The 23,869-nt window shown below is 36.3% G+C and overlaps 2 protein-coding genes across 9 annotated transcripts in view; both read right to left on the bottom strand.

Annotated features, from left to right (window-relative positions):
* Nucleotides 1-102: 102 nt before the first annotated feature.
* On the bottom strand, nucleotides 103-13,725 carry LOC127941444 (folylpolyglutamate synthase, mitochondrial). The gene is made up of 15 exons (XM_052536477.1): nucleotides 13,579-13,725; nucleotides 12,105-12,233; nucleotides 7,011-7,064; nucleotides 6,851-6,915; nucleotides 6,321-6,435; nucleotides 5,515-5,592; nucleotides 5,205-5,266; nucleotides 4,247-4,349; nucleotides 4,100-4,177; nucleotides 3,877-4,021; nucleotides 3,726-3,803; nucleotides 3,092-3,242; nucleotides 2,781-2,856; nucleotides 2,608-2,674; nucleotides 103-2,171 (listed from the first exon to the last, which is right to left on the bottom strand). The coding sequence occupies exons 1-15, from the start codon at nucleotides 13,723-13,725 to the stop codon at nucleotides 1,795-1,797; spliced, it is 1,725 nt and encodes a 574-aa protein (XP_052392437.1). The 3' UTR covers nucleotides 103-1,794.
* Nucleotides 13,726-16,228: 2,503 nt separating this feature from the next.
* Nucleotides 16,229-23,869, bottom strand: part of LOC127941442 (electrogenic sodium bicarbonate cotransporter 1) — a 44,583-nt gene continuing 36,942 nt past the window's right edge. For 3 of the 8 annotated variants that reach the window (XM_052536469.1, XM_052536472.1, XM_052536475.1), the window contains 7 exons: nucleotides 23,696-23,768; nucleotides 22,351-22,419; nucleotides 21,501-21,608; nucleotides 21,355-21,420; nucleotides 20,435-20,593; nucleotides 18,992-19,059; nucleotides 16,229-18,762 (listed from right to left, as the gene is read on the bottom strand). In XM_052536469.1, the coding sequence (XP_052392429.1) occupies nucleotides 18,657-18,762; nucleotides 18,992-19,059; nucleotides 20,435-20,593; nucleotides 21,355-21,420; nucleotides 21,501-21,608; nucleotides 22,351-22,419; nucleotides 23,696-23,768 (649 nt within the window). In that variant the 3' untranslated portion in view covers nucleotides 16,229-18,656. Of the gene's footprint in view, nucleotides 18,763-18,991; nucleotides 19,060-20,206; nucleotides 20,301-20,434; nucleotides 20,594-21,354; nucleotides 21,421-21,500; nucleotides 21,609-22,350; nucleotides 22,420-23,695; nucleotides 23,769-23,869 lie in introns of all 8 variants that reach the window. The other 5 variants (XM_052536470.1, XM_052536474.1, XR_008149020.1 and 2 more) reach the window with 4 other exon arrangements.

The raw sequence follows: 23,869 nt of genomic DNA, 5'->3' as shown, positions 1-23,869 counted from the left end.
TAATTATTAATTAATGCCACATAAATTATGTCATTAACCAAACTGGAAATTAGAATTTATATATAATAAATATTAAAAGTATTATATAATACAGACAGAAAATTCAATTTTTCTTTTTATTTACTTTCCATCTGTTATACACAGCACTCGAAGACTTTTAATAGCACCCTTTTACACTTTAAGACAAGATTGGTATAATATTTATTGGTCAAAATACATTTCTAGTCACATTATTGCTATATTAATTATCCAGTCTTTCATTTATAACAAATTATCCCAAAACCAAGTTACCATATTCAAAAATGCAAAGTTGTATTTGAAAATACTACAATACATAAAATGCTACAAAAAATTAAGTCATATTTGACAGTCCATTTGTATACATCTCCAGTTCTGTAATGTATATACACACACACACACACAAACATTTAACACATTTGGATTCACTATGAACGGATGTGGGCACCGCAATGTTGACATGCTTTGAACATTGTTTTGCATCCACTTATGAATGTAAACTTTCCCGTGCATGTGTGAGAAATGACACATTAAACTATTAGAGAACGGTGTTTTATATATGGCCCAATTATTTCAGTGCAATACAAAAACACAAACACTGATGAACAGGCAACCTGACTTTATACTTCATGAATGGAAAAATCCAGTTAAAAACGTCAAAATTGTAGTGTAAAACAAATAAGCTTACACAGAAAATGAACTGAATGCAAGTACTTCAAATTAAAGTAACCCATTATAGTATTCGTAAACAGCTCAAGTAGATTCAGATTTATGTGCTTTTTACATAAACGGATGAACTAGTCCAATGCTTTTCAGGATACAGAATGCATGGATTCTAGAACAATATATTTCAAACATGATTTGCAGAAAACCTTCTAATACTGAACTGTTAAAGGAGTAGTTCACCCAAAAATGTACATTTGTTGACAGTTTTCTCACCCTCACGTCATCAAAGATGGTAGATGAGTTTGTTTCTTCATCAAAAAAAGATTTGGAGAAATGTATCATTACATCACTTGCTCACCAATGGATCCTCTGCAGTGAATGGGTGCCGTCAGCTGATAAAAACATCACAATAATCTACACCACTCCAGTTCGTCAGTTAACTTCTTGTGAAGTAAAACAAATCCATTATTATAAATAAATCCATCAAGACATTTTTCCTTGAAACCTGTATGGCTAAAAATATTATAGCTTTCTCCAGTGGAAAAAGTAATCTTGTCTGAATCAGGAGAGAAATATGCACAGATCAAGCATCGTTTACAAGCCAAAAGTTTTATAAATAATTATGTGGTTGCATTTTGATGCGAGAGGAAAGGCATGGACTTTTCCAAAGGAGGAAGTGTTATGGATTATGGATATTTTAGCTGAAAGCAATGGTTTAAAGTAAAAAGTGATGGATTTGTTTCTTACAAACACACAGCTTTTCACATCACAAAACATTAACTGATGGACTGGAGTTTTGTGGATTACTTGTGGATTTTTGTGATGTTTTTATCAGCTCTTTGGACTCTCATTCTGACGTCACCCATTCACTCCAGAGGATCCATCGGTGAGCAAGTGATGCAATGCTAAATTTCTCCAAATCTGATAAAGAAACAAACTCCTCTACACCTTGGATGACCTGAGGATGAGTACATTTTCAGCAAATCTTTTTTTTTTTTTACTTCATTCAACTACTCCTTTTAAGTACCGAAACAGAGGGTTCAGGCACTGGGTGGTGCTCTTGCTGTGTTTGGCAGGCGGTCTGACACTGCAGACACATGCATATGTCCGTTAAGAGTTTAAAGCAGGGTCCAAGTGTTTTAAAGCCCCTCCCACCAGGTGTAAACTACCTGTGATGAGGACGTGTATGCTTACAGCCTCTCGAAGTGGAGCAGCTTTCGCGTTTATGCTAGGTTTAAGGGGTATGACACATTTATTTGGGTCGGACAGAACAGAGTCTCTTCCCTGACTGATCCACTGCAGGGCGCTGAGGATGCAGGGAAACACCAGTGTGTCGCTGTGTCTTTCTGCCACCAATGGCAAACCTCCTCCGATCAGAAGCTCCGCCTCTGGCTTCTCCTCCTGCCCATTCAGAATGCGCCAGCTCTGCTGGTTGTCCAAGCAACGCGTGAGCATGTTTTCCACGGAAACATTAAAGTTCTGTTGGTCTGAAAGATTACATTTACATTACATTTATGCATTTGGCAGATGCTTTTATCCAAAGCTATAAATGTTTTTATTTTATTTATTTTTTTTTAATCAGTTTTTATGCTCCCTGGGAATTAAACCCACAAACTTTTGGGCTATGCTCTACCACTGAGCCACAAGAACAAAGATACAGTAAATTAGCAAAATATCACTAAACTTTCTACATTGCAAAAAAAAAATAAAAAAAAAACCTACTTTGTAATGCAGCATTCTAATCAAAATAAAAGTTCATGCAACATGTGTTGTGTAGTTAGCACTCTTTACAGTTTCTAACAAAGACTTTGGTTCTGAACCACTTAAAACATCTATCATCGCCTCTTATTGATTGACTAGATCTCATATCATCATCTGCCTCTGGATCTCTTACACAGGACGATGACTGGAAGGATCTCTTACCTGCATTACAGGTCGCTATGGCCTCTGTGATGTTTGGACAGAACACAGCAAAGTCAAAGTGACAGGGCTAAAAGAAAAAGCAATCATTATAATACAAATAATACAAACAACCATGAGTCTGGTTAATTTAGTGCAGATTAATATGATTAAAAAGGTGTGAACTGATAACTCACTATGAGCAGTTTGAGCATAGCGGCACAGTCTCTCTCTCCTGTAGCGTTGAATAAGAGGACCCTCAGCACCGTACCCCTACAAACACAAAGCATTAAACACCAACAAAAATTAACAACTGTCTGCTCCTGTCCATATTTACATTTATGCATTCAGCAGATGCTTTCATCCAAAGCGACTATACATTTTATCAGTTCACAAATTCCCTGGGAATTAAACCGATGACCTGGCGTTGATAATGAACGGTAAAGGCCATGCTCTACTGTCTGTGTTCCTGGCTCTGAATACAAATAAAAGACTAAGGTCTTCTCACCCAGTATTTTTCTCATGTTGTGGTGTGACTTCATTGAACCAGCGGACACAAGCCAGCATGCTTCGAGTAGTATGAGCTCCATCCAGGAAATACGTCACAGGACCGTGTTTTAGCGTTTGATTGCGCCCAGGCCACTCAGTCTCTGCAAGACCTGTGAAAACATATGTACACATACAAAAGCTGCAATTACTAAATCACTACGACTCTCATAAGATTTCTTCATGGGTAATAACCTCAAAATAAGTGTACTTAAAGTCACTTTGTATAAAAGTGACCGGAATAACTATGCTGTCTTCTAAAAGGCTAATTTTAAGGCAGCATCAAATGTATCCTTCATAGTAAAAAGGCAATACCAGAATGCCTTGCATTGAGAATATAGAGAACAATTAACCAAATCCATTGGGAGGCCTTAAAGTCCTTTATATGTAGACTTATATAACCACATAAATCACATCCCTGTTTCTTGCTTGTTGCTGCCTATATAGGCTATACTAAATCAATCAAAAAAAGTTCCATAAGGGTTAAAATGTTGTCTCAGAAGGTAGCTACCTATGTAGTCAGCATGCATCAAGGCAGTTCACTAGGTTTCAGAACAGAGCTTTTAATTGGGCTGTATAGTGTGTAGTTTCTAGACCTTTGATCATTGTAGGACTAGGCTTGAACACTGGAGCTGAACTCACACCGCTGAACTCTACTGGAGATGACGCAGGATCTGAGGAACAAACAGCTGATTAAAAACAAAAACAGATATGTGAACTAACCCACAGACCGTCAGAAACACACACCTGTGAGGAAGTGTCTCTGCAGCCAGGTGTGTGAGAGCTGTAGAGCCAGAGAAGCATTACTGCGCTGATGGTGGCCAGCTAGACCCAAGCTGAGCAAACCCTCGCTCTCATACTCCTCCAGATCAGGACACACTGATAACGAACACTGAGAGGGAAACGCAGAGCAATGTGAGCAAATTAGCTGCATTCTGAATTGAATCTGTAGTAAATTCATTATTCTCACCCCAATTTCTTCTGCCCTCTCTTGAAGCACCTTCATCGGCCCGTCAGGTTGTTTGACTGTGAATGCAGGAACTCCTCGCTGCAATAAACACATTCAGTGAAAAACTTCCAACACGCAAAATTTCACACAACAGCCAAAAATATTCACCTTGAAAATCCCTCCTTTCTGCCAAGCAATTTTCTCAATGGTGTCTCCCAGTATGCTGGTGTGATCTATACCCAAAGAGGAGATGCCACACACCCAGGGATGCCTAAAAAAAGCAACAACATTGAAATAAATTAATCGTCAATCATTTTTCAAGTGGAGTGTGTCATTTCTGTGGAGTGTATCATGAGCAGCACCAAATACAATCGCAAAATAATGATTGTTTCAACACAAACGTCCTTCTGAATAGTTGTGATCTTAAAAAATCATAGATGTTACACACATCACCATTAACCATGTCACTTCATCCTTTGACAACCTTTCCCATTTTGATACAGGATTTGTAGGTTAAATGGAAGAATGCACATGGAAAATCAGTGTTTATGCAACTTTGTCGTGAATTTCTGAAGGAATAGTTCACTTCAAAATTAAGATTTGCTGAAAATGCCTTCACCCTCAGGTCATCCAAGATGTAGATGAGTTTGTACACATTCACTGCAGAGATCCACTGGTGAGCAAGTGATGTAATGTTACATTTCCCAGAATCTGTTCCACTGAACAAGCAAACTCATCTACATCTTGGATGGCCTGAGGGTGAATGAACTGGATTTGTTTTTGCATGAACTACTTGAAAGGAAATTGTGTGTACTTAAAAAGAATGTGTTTTTGAGTAAAGTTGTTATTATTGGCTCTTACTGAGAATAAGATCATATAAATGCAGAGTGATTTCTTGATTTTCATGACCATTGCTTGGTTTATTGCTAAACTCATGAAAAGAATGCTGATCAGTGATTGGTTGATATGAGAGGAATGTCACGCTTGAGTTATGATAAGCCAGACGAACACTGTTTAATGGATGTCACACTAGAATAATGTGGGACAAAGAGAGTATTAGACACACTACACTGAAGCAGATGAGAGGGAGACAGTAAAATCTCTCATTTGAATAGAGCTGTGATACCTGATAATATTGGTGCAGTCATAAGCTCCACCGATCCCAACCTCAATGACTGCCAAATCAACCTGCACAGAGGCAGACATAGACAGAGCAAGTTTTGGTCAAGGTTTATAATAAAAGACAAGCTTCAATGATCTTCAGACAAAATTATTAAACTTTGACATTGCCGATAAGATAAAGTTCTAAACAAAACAGCAGTAGATCACTATCAAATGCTTGATCTGTGATCTCAAACACATGTGGGTTTCATTACAGGCTCAATTGTTGAAATAAAATTAATATTCATGTAAAGTAGATCAGCAATGTTGCTCACCTTCTCCTGCAGAAAGACATTAAAGGCCAAGATGGTGAGAAAGCGAAAATAAGCAGGCATGCTGCCGCCATGGGCATCCTGAAAGGTTGAACACAAAATCAAAAGTTTGTCTTTGATTATTACTCGTATCACGCCATTAATGAAGGATACATGGATGCAGATGTTCAAAGAGACATTTGAACAAAAGCCACGGTCTCCTTCCTCACATGATTGGCATGCTGTTGCGATTATCCAGTTACATGGCCAGATGCCTCACATTTACACTTAACACAATTAACATTGAACAGATGCAAACGCGGTTGAGCAGCCAGTGTGAAACATGCACTTCTTTCATGGGAATTAAAGCCTTGGAGCTCAAGACATAGAGAAACAAACCAGATCATTGTTTAAAGCTACCACTAAGTTCACAAATGCAGAAGTAAACCTTCCTCAGAAGTGAAAAGCTTGGACAGGAACATATTCACCCACAGCAGCGAATAAAGGAATTACTTTTTTTTTTTTTTCTGAAGGTTTCATGCATCCAAAAGCATTCATAAATCTATAAATGCAATTATTAATACATGCAAACATTAATATATCCATATCACAATCACTATTGTGTTTGGCTAAGCTCCACATATCAGCATATTTCACACCGTCATCATATGTTACATGTTCAGGAATGTGTCATAACATCATGATTCATGACGGAGCCATTTCGTTTTCATAAATGGACTGGTATAAAAACAACTTGGGAAGATGTTTGACTAGTGAATGTCATAGAATCCCTACATTGCATATTGACTTAAAAATACCATCCATCTCACCTTCGTCTCCTCCAGTCGACAATACACCTGCCAGAAGTATTTGGTGAACAGCTCTTTTCCTATTGGCTGCCCGTTGATTCGGATTCGCTCTCTCACTTGCACCAAATGAGGTGAACTAAAAAGAGGATACAGAAAACAAACAAAAAATAAATCAAGCTACTCAAAAAGATAACACAGAAAATGTAATGACTTTACTACAGTGTTTGTTTAAGCCCCAAAAGGTCTTCTGTGAACAATGGTCAATGATTATATAAATCATTAAGCTTGAGCTAAAGTTCAATAAAACCTAGGACAGACTGATTACATCATTTGCATGGTAATACTGAAGTGACACAGCTTTCCTTGTTATTCAGAGAGCTGGTTTATTGAAAGTTCAGCATGAACTTGCATGCATGTGCATGCATGAATAAACGATGGAGTTGTCCGACACTTACACTGATTTAAAAACCCTGCTGCTCCCACAATCACTACAGAATAACTGTAAACTCATTCATCTTCAAATACTGAATTATTTTGACTGGTTGTAATACCTGTAGAATCCAGTCCGGAAGCCATACTTTCTCAAAATCTGTTCTGTAAAGGCACACGTAGAACCCTAAAAATAAATAAATAAATAAATATATTAATTCGGCATTTCGTTCAACTTTTATAACCTGATTCAGTGTTTAATTGCTCTGTGAACTGGCTTACCTTTCCTTTTGTTCCAGTCACATGAATAATATTAAGACGATCAAGTTCTTCTGCCTGAGGACACATCAGACAGGACACATCAGCACATTTTGAATGATTATTTAACAAAATAACACGTTGAGACAAGGAACAACTTGTTTTCACAAAGTGATGATGATGCTGATGTGCGATAACAGTTAAGCATATGTTTAGTATTTACGATGGCAATAAAAATGTGTTTTCAAATTTTGCTATACAGTTTTAATAATTTGTAATATTTTGAATCTTTTGTTTTTAATTAATTTGTTAAATAATGTAAAGCGGTTAGGCTCACCGTTCACTTGCTAAGAATCATATCTTTTGTTTTGTGCCTGCCGAAGTGCAAAAAAAAAAAAAAAAATACATAAATAAAAAATAAAGAGGAAATATTTAAACAAAATTAAGTCCTTTTCATTTATACAGTATTTAATTATCTGGATTTGTCCAAGTTTAGGCATTACCACATTATTATTTAATATACAAAAATATACAAAGACTAAAACAAGAAATGTAAAAGTAGCTCAGTTTGAATAGTTAATTACAAAAACATTTAAATACAGTAATTTACATCATTTTTTTTTCAACAAATCAAAATGAGAAAGAAATGGGGATGGAATGGTTCGCAAAAAAAATTGAACTTTATGGTTCTCCACACATGGTTCGGAACGCGCTAGGACCACGGTTCAACATAATTTGACAAGCATCTGTAATATGGTTTTCAATAAATAACACATAAAACAGACCGGGTTCGGCTAATGTTGTTTCTGTTGATGGATGTGCATTCTGAACTCACAGAGACTGTAACATCCTATATTAGTTTCTGTGAGGATATATGCATTCCTACCAGGACTTATTTAACATTCAACAACGATAAGCCATGGTTTACAGTAAAACTCAGACATCTTCGTCAGGCCAAAGAGGATGCCTACAGAAATGGGGACAGGGTCTTGTACAATCAGGCCAGGAACACACTGAACAAAGAGATCAGAGCGGCTAAAAAGAACTACGCTAAAAAGTTGGAAGACCAGTTTTCTTCCAACGACTCAACTTCAGTTTGGAGAGGACTGAGGGCCATCACAAACTACAAGACACCATCCCCTTGCACTGAGGCTAATCAACGGCTTGCTAACGACCTGAATGAGTTTTATTGCAGATTTGAAACCCCCAACACCCATTCCGACCATCTCCCTGCACAACCATTAACACCTCCTGCAATCCCCCGTTCCACACCTACTGCTCTTCAAATCTGTGAAGATGATGTGCGCCAGGTCTTCAAGAAGAACAAAAGAAGAAAAGCACCAGGCCCAGATGGTGTTACACCAGCCTGTCTGAAAATCTGTGCTGACCAGCTGGCCCCCATCTTTTCACAGATCTTCAACAGATCCCTGGAGTTGTGTGAAGTACCTTCCTGCTTCAAACGCTCCACCATCATCCCCATCCCAAAGAAACCCAAGATAACAGGACTTAACGACTACAGACCTGTGGCTCTAACGTCTGTCGTCATGAAGTCGTTTGAAAAACTGGTTCTGGGTTATCTGAAGGACATCACTGGACCCTTACTGGACCCCCTGCAGTTTGCTTACCGAGCAAACAGGTCCGTGGATGATGCAATCAACATAGGATTGCACTTCATCCTGCAACATCTGGACAAAACAGGGACTTATGTGAGGATCCTGTTTGTGGACTTTAGTTCGGCTTTCAACACCATCATCCCAACAACCCTCCAGACCAAACTGACCCAGCTCTCTGTTCCTAGCTCTATCTGTCAGTGGATCACCAGCTTTCTGACAGATAGGCAACAGTTAGTGAGACTGGGGAAATTCACATCAAACAGCTGCTCCACCAACACTGGTGCCCCTCAGGGATGTGTTCTCTCCCCTCTGCTCTTCTCCCTGTACACCAACGACTGCACCTCTAAAGACCCCTCTGTCAAGCTCCTGAAGTTTGCAGATGACACAACAGTCATCGGCCTCATTCAGGACGGTGATGAGTCTGCTTACAGACAAGAGGTTGAGCAGCTGGCTGTCTGGTGCAGTCTTAACAACCTGGAGCTGAACACGCTCAAAACAGTGGAGATGATCGTGGACTTCAGGAGAAACCCCCCTGCACTTTCCCCACTCACCATCATGAACAGCCCTGTGACTGCAGTGGAGTCATTCAGATTCCTGGGAACCACCATCTCTCAGGACCTGAAGTGGGACAATCACATTGACTCCATTGTAAAAAAGGCCCAACAAAGGTTGTATTTCCTTCGCCAGCTGAGGAAGTTTAACTTGCCACAGGAGCTGCTGAAACAGTTCTACTCAGCCGTCATTGAGTCTGTACTGTGTACTTCAATAACTGTCTGGTTTGGCTCAGCAACAAAATCAGACATCAGAAGACTACAGAGAACTGTTCGGACTGCTGAAAGGATTATTGGTGCTCCCCTGCCCACCCTTCAAGAACTGTATACATCCAGAGTGAGGAAAAGGGCTCATAAAATCACTCTGGATCCCTCACATCCAAGTCACCCCATTTTTGAACTTTTGCCATCTGGCCGGCGTCTCAGAGCCGCAAATACCAGAACAGCAAGGCACAAAAACAGTTTCTTCCCCCAGGCAATCTACCTCATGAACAGTTAAATGTTCCCCACTTATGCTTATGCAAACAAAAGTGCAACATCCTTATATTTATTTGTTACCCCTCCATCCTAGTACATCCCTGCATCTTTTTCAATCCTATTCCATTATCATTTATAGCACAATTGTTTATACACTTATTTATTTGACTACCTTTTTTTTTTTTTTTTTTTTGTCTGTGTGTTGGTGTCTCTGTGTACTGGAAGCTTATGTCACTAAAACAAATTCCTTGTATGCGCAAACATACTTGGCAATAAAGCTCTTTCTGATTCTGATTCTGATTCTGATTCTGGTTTCCCAGACATTATAATAACTTAAAAAAAAAACATGGACAAACCATTGACTCTCTGTTCAATGCAAATGCCATATGCTGGAATATTCTGTCATTACATCTAGTGTTGTCTAAAGACCCGGTACTTTGTTATCAAGTTGGTACTAAAACAATGAAAATGTCACGGTATCAGGTTTCTTTAAGTACCGGTGGTACCGAGTGCCCGGTCAACCCAGTTCTTGACGCATACAGTGCTATGATTGCTGCGAAGCAGAAAATGCAGACTGAATCTCAAAATCCTGTCATGAAAATGAAACTTACATCTTAATATGGACAGTAATGGAATTTGTCAAAGTTAGCATAAATTAATCAAATCAAATCTCCATATGGACCATTATCTGTAAATGTTAAGCCGCAAAAGTTGGTTGAAATATGAATCCTGCATGTTCTGCGCATCTCTATGTGAATGAATGAATGGCAGAGACGTGCGGGTTAGTTTACTACATATACTGAAGCGCATGACGCTTGCAGTGATTTCAGCATTTGCCATCTCAATGAGGACATAAATACATAAACAACATCACCAGAACTGTTCTGAGTCACTTCACAAGCATTTTACCATTTCATTTGAGTAAAACCAGTGTCAAAATAAAAGTAGCCCTTCCAAATTTTGTTAAATGTCACAATTGAGCGAGTTTTTTGTGTATGAATTTGTACATATTTTTTATAACTTTCATCAAAGTCAAAAGTATACATCTCTTCTTACTCTTCTTACATTACTCTTCTTTAGTATCTGGTAAAATCGCCCCGAAATGGTTTAACTTGAGCCAAATGTTTTGGGTATCCTTCCACAAGCTTTCTACAATATTTTGCTGGAATTTTGGCCCACTCCTCTTGACAGAACTGGTTCAGGTTTGTAGGCCTTCTTGCTCACTCTCGCCTTTTCAGATTTTTGTCCCCATGTGGAGTTGCAAACTGTAGTCTGGCAATTTTTATGGTGGTTTTGAAGTAATGGCTTTCTCCTCCCAGAGTTACCTTTCAGCTCATGGTGGTACAGGACTCAACATGGTCTTAGCAGTTTCAGCCAGCATCTTCACAAGGTCTTTTGCTGTTGTCCTGGGGTTGATTCGCACATTTCGCACCAAAAAAACGTTCCTCTCTGGGACTCAGAATCGGTCTCCTTCTTGAGTGTAATGGTTGTACATTGCCATGTTTTTTTATACTTGCTTATTATTGTCTAAACGGATGAACGTGGGACCTTCAGGCATCTGGAAATTGCACCTAAGGATAAGCCACTCTTGTGGAGGTCCACAATTATTTTTCTTGATGTCTTGGTTGATTTAACTTGATTTTCCCATAATATCAAAAAAAGAGGCTCTGTGTTTGAGGTCTGCCTTTATATGCATCCACAGGTCTGCCACCAATTAACTCAAATGGAATCCATTAACGATCAAAAGCTTCATAAGCTCAGAATGGAATCATCTGGAGTTTTCAATAAACTTAGTGCATGTATATTTTTGACTTTGATGAAAGTGATAAGAAAAATAGATAAAAATTCCCCCTTGCTCATTTCTGACATTTAACAAATGCAAAAAAAAATTATATTTATTGATCTAAAACAGAAAAAGTTTACACTGATTTAAAGTTAAAGAAAAAAAGAGCGTGTTTTTCTGATGCGTATGTAAAGATTATTCTTATTGCCTTTGTTTTTATTTGACAGTACAGTTTTTCCATAAACATAGCACATACCAAACCATCCTGAAACAGTGAATCTGAAACCATGATACAAACCGAACCTTGAGTAAGCTGAACCGTTCCACTCCTAGAAAAATAACTAATTTTCACTTATACAGAACTCACTTATGTTTTTTTGTCCATAAAGTTAAAATTTAATGACACTGAAATTAAAAAATGTCAATTTTTACAAAATAGTGACTTAATTCATTAAAACACTTTTTTTCCAATACAGAAATTGTATATTATCCACTCACAGATCTCTTAAACGGCCAAGGATGAATATATACTGGCTGTGACTGATTTTGAAAATAGCAGATTTATCTAAATAAATAGTGGTCTATCGGTTGTTTGTACAGTTTCTGTGATATAAAATCACTCATAAAGTGACATTATGATTTTGGTCATGCCGTCCACCCCATCATGATTATTTCAGTGTTGTGAAGCTGATACCTTGAGTCCTGCCCGCTGGAGGAAGCCTCTCATGGCCTGCAGCTGGAGCTGAGGATGTCCTCTCTCTCTCTTCACCTGCTCCAGTGCGCTGGCGTTCGTCTGGAGGGTGTTGAGCGTGCAAACCGCATCCTGGAAGACATTCATAATGCTATAACATCTCAAGACTTCATGCCATCTCAAACAATAGCTCTGAAGCTCATGACACATCGAATCCTGAGTGCTGGAAGTAATTCTGAGCTGATATTCAGATAAAATGTCCATGTAAAGCTCTAAACTCTTATATACTCTTTCATAATATTTAGTTAATGTTTAACCAGAATATCTGGTTCATGTAGAAAAATCATATTACAACTTGCAAATGAAACTAAATATGCCTTATTTCTGAATGTTTTGGTTGGTTTGTGGAAGTGATCAGACGAATCATAGATGAAGCAACTGGCAAAATATATTGCACTTATTAACGAAACAGAACATGCTTGACTAGCAAAGTAAGATGAGGTTAATTTAGTCCTGACACCATAAAAATTCAAGGGAAATCTCAGAAAAAAGTAAAATAAAAATTGTGAACAGTTTAATAAATGTGAATATTAAAACACTTTCATTAAGATAACTTCGATTCTACTACTATTCTACATTTTTACATAACATAAAATATGCAAAGCATTAATTGTTTTAATGAACTGTCTATTTAATGTAAATGCAAATGATTACACCAATTTATCCAATTTCTATTAACAATTAGTCAGATTTTACCTCTACTTAATTAAATGTAATTTAATTCTCTAATAAATATATTACACATAATGATATTAAACATAAACATAATGATACAATAAGCTTAATGAATGAAATGGAGATCTTCCCTTCTACACTCATATATTTAATCCTCAATTATGCTGACTGAGCACATGTCCTTTAATAAAGTATAATAACTAGCATCTATTTTATGTTAATAGTTCATAATTACTAGTAAATAATCAAATTTTGACTTATTTACACAATTATACAATACATACTAGAACTAAGTTACATGTTTTACGTCTTTGCTATCATCCAAACAGTGACAACGTTCTATTCATTTGTTATTGGTAACAACTTGTAACAGTTGCTTGTAACGAAGTTACTGGGAACGTGAACAGAAGCAAACAAATACGTAGTATATCATAAATAAGTGCGAACAGAATTAAGTCATGCGTAAATGCTTGCTATTGGAATATCTGTTGGACTCGGTGTGGAATACACTTGATCTCACGTGCGCACATTACGCGGAAAAAAATTTGCCGCTCTTTGATTTTAAACTCTAACGGCTGATGTAACGATCGTCACAGATGAATCATCCGCGTACGCTGGATGGATTTAAGGCGTAATTTCAACCGAGCCCAAAAATAAAACCAGTCCAAATAAAAGTGCAAAAACTCAACAGTCATTATTAATAATTTCATACAATCGCGTAACATGTGGATGCATGCTTTACCTGATAATCCATTCTTCGGAAGCGCGGAGCAGTTTTAGTACTCGAGAACTTCACTGACAGCTCGGCGATTTTGGTCCAGTGTCGGTTACGCGCGGAGGCTTCGGTACACGCGCGTAAACGCTCCAGCATGCGGGACACACGCAGCATGGTGACCCGGAAAGTGCAGGAAGCAGCTCCAAATTTGGTGAGTTTTCCTGTCAATATGGTACTCTGGCGTCATGCCACGCCTCCTTCCTTAGCGTACAGATTTCACAACTGTGTACTTTCGCCAGTGCGAGTGACAACAATTTAGTGTATTCACCTCCTGTTTTAACCAGGCTGCGCATTCATGAGCTCAGAGAAATGCACCGCGCTGCAAGGGTTCATGTTATAAATCTGGATTTCTCTGGGCTGCCATGCAGTGCTGCTATTAAACGCTTCCCAAGTGTCAGCTGTCGAGAGCCAGCAAGAACGTACGTAGTACTGCGCATGCGCGGTCTCGCTTATAAAGCAGCACCGCCACCTACTGGACAGAAATGGATATCAATCAGCTCTGATATCAAGTTTGATTGAGCTTTGTAGTTTTTTATGTTTATTTTTAATAACATTTATTTTCTCATTAGCAATTATAGTTTATTAATTAATTCATTCGGTTCATCAACAATATGATAATTTAAATCATTAAAACATAAAGATTGGAAGTAAACGTAACTGCTTCAATTTTTTTTAAAAATTGAAATAACATTAATTTTGTTAATTTGATTAACAAATTGTAATTTTACATTTATTATTTAAATGTAATATTTAATTGATTTAACACATTATTTTTATTAGTTAATCAAATTAAATACTAAACTATTTTAACATTTTAAATTAAAATCAAACTTAAAAAAATCAAATCAAAATTAATTAACATTAATGTATAATAGTATTCACAATCAGGGCACAAAGTGTACAATCAGATCAAATACTTAAACTAATTAAAACGATTTCGTTTTAAATAATAACAGGCTTTGAAGCAAGATTGACAATCTCTTCTGCAGTTTTGCTAAATGGCCACTAGATGTCGCGAGAAGACTGTGGTTGATCCTGTGATACCACATTAAGTGTTTAGGCAACATTTTCTCAACAACTTTCCTGAGAAGAAAAGTTTTCATTTCCATCTGATCACTGTAAATAATCAGCTTGTACCATAGATTTTAAAGAATAATCAAATTGACTTTTCAGGTCATTTTAAGTTTAATTACATGAAACTGACTTTAAAATATTGAGTTAAATGTCATATTACTTAAAAAAAAAAAGTTTTAACTGGTTAAATTAATTCTGATGGTCGATGCTTGACTCATTGATCAGAATCTTTTAGAAGGCTGAACTTTGGTAAATAGCTACAATACTGTTTTGTAAAGTCTCTTAGTGGTGTGAGTAATAGAAGTTAATTATAAAGCTAATAAAATATTTTCTAACTGAAAATGTTTTATGATTGATTTAACATATGAAAGCTCATTTAAAGGTTCCTGGCTCGATCTCATAGATCTTACTCATTGTTATACAGTGACCCATGGGTTAATAGAGCAGACGTGCGTTTGCTTACATCCTATAACTAGTAAACGACAGAGAAGGTGAAATTCGTGAGAAAGGCCACATATCAGGAGATGATTAAAGAAACCACTAACGACAACGTATTAAAGTTGTCCAAGCATATGATGATATTTAGTCCAGACTCCAGTGTGACGACAATCTGTTTGGACTCAAATCCAATACCGCGATGAGATCCTGAATCACTGAAATGGAAAATATGTGAATTTCAGCTCTGGTTATCTTCTTGGAAGATGCTTGTGAGGTGATAGTGAGCAATTTAGATGTTGACCAGTCATTCTGCCTTTTATCCACATGTAAACACGATTTATCTCAGTGAAACATGTGTGTGAAAACGATCACGGGGAGGTTAGATTTCAAGATTTGGTCAGAGAAGTGCAAGAAATGGGAAAACAGTATTATGTTGGATTTGGACAGGTAAAGGCATGAGTTGAAGACTAGAACACAGTGTCTCTGGCCTCTGGGCTTTTATTCAGATTAGACCCAGATTCCCATTTCAGGTTCTGTTACATAGAGATGTTTGGCTTTGTCCTGCAGCATTTTGACCTCAGAGGAAGAATTGGAAAGGTTTTTTCAGGTAATTAGTAGGTAACAAGTGTTTTCATCTGAATATAGGTACATACTGTTCATTTATAAACTTGAATGTATTAATTGAATTCATCATACTTTAAATGGGTAGATGTTATTTTGATTTTAACCGTCTGGTGTTGTTCAGACAAAAAAATAAAAAAAATCGCTACTCCGTTGGAATGTTACGAGACTCGATGGCTTTTACGTCAGTCGCTATGTGACTACAAAAAAATAAATAAATACATGAATAAAAAATCTTGGAAAAAGCTAAATGGCCATTTAAAAAAAAAAAAAAAAGATTTGTGTTGCTCGTTGTCAAATATCACTGCCATTGGAAATTAATGAAAGAAAAAAAGAAAAAAAAAAGTTCTTTTTTTTTGTAATTATATTGCATTTTTTGCATTTACAATCTACAGATCATTCACGATTAAAAAAAAGTGCACAGCAATGAAAGGTTGACACTCTAAAATAGAGAGTGCAAAACAGACACACATGAACTAGTGTATGTTTTTGCATATGCATGAAATTAAATCAATACTTCAGCCACAATGCAGTAAAAACACAGACACCAAAGAAGGGGTTACACACTAAAACATCAAGAGTACAAAACACACACACACACACACACAAATTAACTGGTGTTGCTGTAACAATATCAGTGAATCGGTGACGTGACATTCAGCCAAGTATGGTGACCCATACTCAGAATTCATGCTCTGCATTTAACCCGTCCAAAGTAGTGCACACACACAGCAGTGAACACACACACACACGCACTGTGAACACACACCCAGAGTTAGGTATAAAAGCTCATTTGAATGCATCAGACAACAGAATGAGGTTTAATAATTGCTTTAATTTGCCCATCGCCTCACAGTGCTACAGAGTGATTCCCTTTTACAGAACAGCAATCAGCTGTTAATCTCATTATTGCCTGTAGCGTCACTTATAATCACAGAGAGTAAGACAGCTTTCAGAAGAGGAGGACAATAAATAATCTCAATAGATTTTGAAAAACAGCATCTAAAACAAGATTTATGACAAAATATCATGCATCTAACTAAAAAAGTTTAGTCCTTGAAAATGCACAAGCAATTTGATCAATCAAAAGAAAAGGAAGACATTATTGATTAGCGATGATGAACAGATCCATGTATAAACACTGACTTATGTCTCTATATTCAAGTTTTAATGACTGAACAGTTTATATATATATATATATATATATATATATATATATATATATATATATATATATATATATATATATATAAACCATGTATATATATATATATATATATATAATGATATTTCAAAAAATATTCTACACCAGATTTTCTTACTGAAATATCCTTGTGCTGAATGAAAGGGAAAATGATAAATGATCTGTCTTAATGGCAGCTTTTAAGTTCCCACAAACACACACACACACACACACACACACACACACACAAAACAAGGACATTTGCGTATTGCTGTCACTTGGTGCAGCTGTTCCACATTAAATCTCATTTATTGAGTCCTTACACCTCTCAACGTTTCATCTCAGTATAAAAGACGTCACTATCTACACCATTACTTCTTTAAAAAAAAAAAAAAAGTATAATAAAAATATCCAGGTAATAAAATCACCATAAATCAACTGCTTCATAGTAAATACATTAAACGCGATCACATTGAAAGTGTCCGTCCTGTTACGGATTGTCATTTATGAAGAAACGGATCTGGAGTTCACACAAGGGCAGAGGGAATTTCATAGTCAAGAACATCCAGCGCGGTTCCCGGTCTTCCCGTCACGTGACTTTAAGATAGCCGTTGACAACCGTTTCATACTGCATAGAGAAATGCTTCACTCAAACACAAGAGTGCCTGGCACCTACTGTCCATCATAAGAGGTAGAACTAGAAAATAATATTCATATCGAGTGTTTCCCACTTTCTGAAGTGTCTTGTTAAGAACGGGAACGATTGTCTGTCTTTAAAACCAGAGTTTCCCATATTGGGAAAGTTACGGCCACCATTGTGGTTAAGTAGTAATACACACTTAAATTCACTTCTAAAAGACTAAAGGTTTGAGTTTTCAGAGAAAAAAAACAGCAACAAAGAATCAAAGAAAACTATGGAAACTATGGCCCTTTTATGCAATAAATAAAAGGTAATTGCAGTATTTTAGCTCATGTTGCTGATTTTCTTTAAAATCTCACAAATCTGACATTATTTTCTCAGAATTGCGAGATTTAAACTGAATTCTGAGAATAAAAGTCACAATTGTAAACTATAAACTCTGAATTTCAAGAAAAAAGTTTATATCTCACAATTCTGACTTTTCTCTGAGAATTTTAAGTTTAAATCTCAGGATTGAAGGAAAAAAAGAATAGTGAAATAATTTGCAATGACAGTTTCTATTTTTTAAATTCTGTAGCTTCCATAGAAAACAGAATTATGTTCATTGATAATGTTCCTTTGAATGAAGTGCAGTTATTTGGCCAAAAGAAAACTCAAACCTCAAGTTTGTTTTGTTTTATACCTTATTTGTTTCTACAATATTAAGATTGATTATGACATAATTCTGATATGCTTTCGGTTTAATAAAATATGGTTATAAAAATGTAAAAATAATTAACGGGGGAAAAAATCAGTCTGGACCCAGAACCAAAAAAAATAAATCAATAACAAAAATACTTTTTCCCCCCAACTTTGCAACAGTAACGTAACCAAAACGTCAGAAGAACATATTGAGGAGCTAAAAAACTCAATAAAGTTTTTAAAAAATAACTCTTTGGTAAAGTTTGTTTGTGCAGCTATTGGTTGTAGTGTTTAAATACCACTTGTCCTTTCTTTTTGGACTTTAAATAGAAACATTCTAGCAAAGTTGATTTTGTTTAGCTGAATGACCAAACCATCATCTGGACCTAATAGTGTTTTCAGGAGTGTTTAAAGGGACGTTTCGGAGGACGTTTTCCAGAAGAATCTGTTGTTGTCGGTGTCCAAATCAATTCTGATCTGAGGCACCATCTTCTTAAAGGGGTTTAAATCCTGACTAGGAGAAACCAAAAGAGAGAGCTGTTAGAGATGATTACAAACAAATAGCTCATAGGCATGCATTTAATGCTAATGGATTGGTTTGCCAATGCATTTCAGAGATTTGACTAAAATTAAGACTAAAATAACATGGTAAATATGCACCATAAAGCAGCCAGAGCCGGCATAGATCTCATGCTGATATAAGCTAGATAATTATAGACATGTATGTGCACACACAGATTTACCTTGACACAGTCTTGGAAAGGAAAAATTGTTTTCCATCAGCAGGGAGTGAGTAAGGACAAGGGCTTTCCTATGAGAAACAAGCATGTGCTGTTAATATACAGTACATACATACACATACAGAGCAGATTATCAAATCATAGAGGGAGAAAATAATATGCATAATATGTTATGATGCAGCTGAAAAGAAGAATTGATTGGTTAGTGGTTAGAATTAAAAGAGGCAGAAAAAAACTGGAAATGCAGAGATAAAAACCATCAAGTTAAAGTCAACATGAGATAGTGTTTGATTCAGTGTTATATGTCAAAAGTTGTTTCTTCACTGAAAACGTGTTTGTATGCAATTCATAATTGTACAATCAGAGATATTTTATTTTTATATTAAAAGTAATTTTATGTTATATATATAAATATATATATATATATATAAAAACTGTTTAGTTATTATTTTTGAGATTTTGGGGATGGAACCATTTTAGAAAATCTCTTCTGCTCACTAAGGCTGCATTTATTAGAGTAAAAATACAGTAAAATCAGTAATATTGTGAAATATTATTGCAATTTCTAATAATTGTTTTCTGTTTGAATATATTGTAAAATGTAATTTATTCCTGTGGTGCAAAGCTGAATTTTTTTTGTCAAATGAAATCTTACTGAATGGCCGTCTGAAGGTTGTGAATAGGAATTTTTTTGTATTGTTTCTCCCACAATAATTGACAAAAGAAATCGCTTATGCAACCGTTATGGACCTGAAATCATTAATCACTAAATTCCACATAAATCCAATAAATATAGAGCAGAATAAATCCAAGTGCTTGGAGAGTTTGAGAAATAAGAGCGATCAATGACAAGCGAACTGGTTTTAAATCAAATTTAAATTTAGATCAAGTTATTTTGAAAGACAAACATTTGGAATAAATCATGCACGAAAAGGCACATGTATTAGCAAAGTACATAGGGTCCATTGATTGCATGTTGACTCTATGAATACATGCAGAACACACAAAGTTGCAGTATAGTGATTAAGTTTGTATTATCTGTTATCCACACAGGCCAGGAAACCAAGCAACACCATAAACAACGAGGAGGACGGGATTCAGAGATGTTTTCCGGAGGAGTGCGTGAGGAAAGCCGGAAGAGGACAGGGAGAGGCCATTATTGAAGTGGTTAGTAACAGGACAGAGTGACGGCTGGAGCCCTGCGCGAGGTTTACTCACGGTCTGAGGGCTTCTCCCCCAGCACTGTCTCCAGTTCCATGGTCTCCATTGAGATCTTTATGCTGGGAACGTTCTCAATGGCTGGGAAATCCGACTGTAAACGCAGGGGTGGCACATTCTTACCACTGCAGCTTTACAGAAATGCCCGTTTCTGCCACACACACACACACACACACACACACACACACACACACACATACACACACACAGAGAGAGAGAGAGACTCACGTCGTTCATGTCACTGTCAATGCTTCCTTTCTTTTTCTTCTTCTTCTCGTCCTCTTTCTTCTTCTTGTCTTTCTCGGGCATGACGTCATCCAGGTAACTGAGATCGTGCTGCGAGAACACATAATCCATGGCCTTTCTCAAGGCGACTAATGCAAGAATCTGGAAAAAACAACAGAAAGAGGTTTCAGATGTGTGGAAATTAACCCTGAAAAGCCTCACGTATAAAGGAAATCTTTTTTTTTGTTTTGTTTTTAAATGGAAGAGTTTATAGAAACTTTAATGAGATATACGTGTTTTGATTCTTATTTTTGATACATGTTGTATGATGATCTCATTTTTGAGAACTGAGCAAAAGTATGCAATTTGATGCAGTTTCTGATATTTATATGGACAAAAAAGTAAGATGAAATTCTGAGAGAAGTCAATGAGAACTTTATAACAGTGTAAGATAATTATTAAGTATTATATCAAATGCATATACATATCAGCTGTCAATCTGTATTTTCCAATAATGTCTTAGTAAGATATTTACGATTTACGATATTTAGTTTTATGATCAAAAGATATAATGCAATGCAATATAATGAAGATTGAGAGAAGAACAAATAAACATTCCTCAAAAGGCGTGTGATAATATTTAGGACTCAAATTTTTATATGCTTTTTCTAAAAACATGATGTATGGATAATCAAGTAAATATGATATTATAGGATTATAGGGTTAAAAACTTGAGTTGATGTTTCATTATAAGGTGTTCAGGTCAGCATGTTTCTGGAATGTGCAAGTAAATGGTTTTCTTAAGGACTACAGAATAAAAGTTCTTTGTTAATCTGATTAGATTCCCAGTTTTGCATGCAGTGCACATCAGATAATCATTAAACCAACTGAGTGCATTTTGTGTTTGCAAATAAAAGACTCACCATCACAGGAAATATGATGGCTGCTACTGTTGACTTCAACACCCACAGGAGAGCCAAACACAGCACCTGTGACAGACACACACATTCATCATGCATATACAGCTCTAAAGCTATAGATGTGACCACACACACACACGCACACACACCTGTATGAAGGTGAAGAAGTGAACCCGTCTCAGCGGTACGTATCTCAGGTAGATCAGATCTGGTTGGTGTTTTGCTGGCATCAACAAGAGCTGCAGACGATCCATAAACTACATACACAAAAAAAAAGGATTAATTCATAGTTTATTTAGAGGCAGACATAACCAAAATTAGGTGAAATATTATTGTATTATGTTTAAATACATAATGTATAATAGAATTGATTTATTTTATTAAATAAATATATAATATAAATACAAGTAATATAAGTATACAAAATTGTATTATATATATGTATATTAAAAACATGAAAAAAAAAAAAAAAAAAAAATATATATATATATATATATATACACATAATAAAATATTCTTGAAGAAAAATCTATTAAAATAAAACCACTAAAACAGAATACAATAATACAATAAAATAGAATAAAAATATGAATGTTCTCTATTTTAGATATTTATATCTTTTTAAATATTTAATTTATTATTTCCTGTTGTCAGAAAAACGTACCAAAAAAAAGACATAATAAAAATATAATATTTATATAATAAGATAAATATATTAAGTTTGATCGCTTAGAAAGATGTAAAAGACTCCGGATGACTTATGAATCAAGGTTTAACAGCAAGCACAATTATTTGAACACTTTTTGATGCACAAATCTGTCCTGACGGGTTCTAGATTTATCCATGCTTACACCTGATTTAACCCCACTGTCCTGAACTCAGATCAAGTTTTGGAATCACTCGGGTTCCCAGGCTCCAGTGGAGTTCCTCTAGTCAGGAAGATTAGAATCTCGTTCTGTAGAACAGTAACACGACACTCGCTGAGCTGCAGGAACTCACCTGGACACCATTGAGAGAGGCGACACCCATGTAGAGGAACACACCGTACAGGACGGGCATAGGGATGAACTGCACAGATCAAACCAAACACACTGGATTATAGCATTATATCAATAACACCGCTTCAATTTGTCTTAAGACACATAAAGCAATACATTCCGTATTTTCCGGACTATAAGTCACACTTTTTTTTTTTATAGTCTGGCTGGTCCTGCGACTTCTTGTCAGGTGCGACTTATTTATCAAAATTAATTTGACATGAACCGAGAGAAATGAACCAACAGAAAACATTACAGTCTCCAGCCGCCAGAGGGCGCTCTATGCTGCTCAGTGCTCCTGTAGTCTACACTGAAAACATAGAGCGCCCTCTCGCGGCTGTAGACGGTAATGTTTTCTCTTGGTTCTTGGTTCTAAATAAATGCGACTTATAGTCCAGTTCCAGTTTTTTTCCTCATCATGACGTATTTTTGGACTGATGCAACTTATACTCAGGTGCGACTTATAGTCCGAAAAATACGGTACACACATACAGAATCAAAGACAAAAAGCTGTATCCATCAAACACACCCCAAATTCAACCTCGTCTCCAAAGGAGGAGATTTGAGCAATGCAAACAGCTTACAACGGAACAGAATTTGTGTTATTGACAAAAAGCACAACGAGATGAAAGCCTTGGTCTTATTTAACATCCTGGTATGACTTTTTTTCCGTTCACAGGTCAAAGTCCTTTACCAAACTGTGATGTTTGCACAGTACATGTCCAGTAGGGGGCAGTAAATGCACTAACCACTGAAGAAATACATAATCATACATGGTTTAAAGGGGTTTTGGACATGTTTCACAATGATACAGACAGACAGACAGATAGATTTTGGTTTTTTATTCTGATAAGCAGTAATTTTAAACTTTTTTTTTTTCAGAAATGAATTCAAGAAATCCAGTTTCACAGAGCTGTAGATATACTGCTATATAAATATAAGCCCTTTATTTATTTACATTTATAAACCCTTCAATTCACTTCAGAAAAGCTTAAAATACCCTAATATTTTGTAGACACACCTGATATTTTCTCAAATACTCTCCTGTTTACATCACAGACATGAATTATGATCCTGTTATTTACGAGCCAGAGTCATTTATATTCGTGGTCTGTTTTCCCAGAAGAGAAAGAAACTGATAAATACGTGCGTATGTGCTAAAAAACATATTTTGCCAACTTTAAGCAGTACACATGAACTCAAAGCAAACACACACGCATTAAGCACCATTCAGTCTTAATCTCCAGGATAAAGATGAGTTTTAGTATTCAAAAGGACAGTGTAGATAGGGTTGAATAAGTACAAACCTTCAGAATGGGAGCCATGAAGACCGACAGACCCGTCAAAATAAACACCATTGTTCCTGTGACTCTCTGCTCTCTGCAAGAGAAAGAAGTCTGGTGAACGTGACACAATAAAGCCACACATAACTAGTGATGGACTGATATATCAGATCATTTCTTTGAGATATTTACTCATTT

The sequence above is a fragment of the Carassius gibelio genome, chromosome A21, assembly GCF_023724105.1.
Source record: "Carassius gibelio isolate Cgi1373 ecotype wild population from Czech Republic chromosome A21, carGib1.2-hapl.c, whole genome shotgun sequence".
Classification (NCBI taxonomy): domain Eukaryota; kingdom Metazoa; phylum Chordata; class Actinopteri; order Cypriniformes; family Cyprinidae; genus Carassius; species Carassius gibelio.
This window is presented reverse-complemented; position numbering and strand designations above follow the sequence as displayed.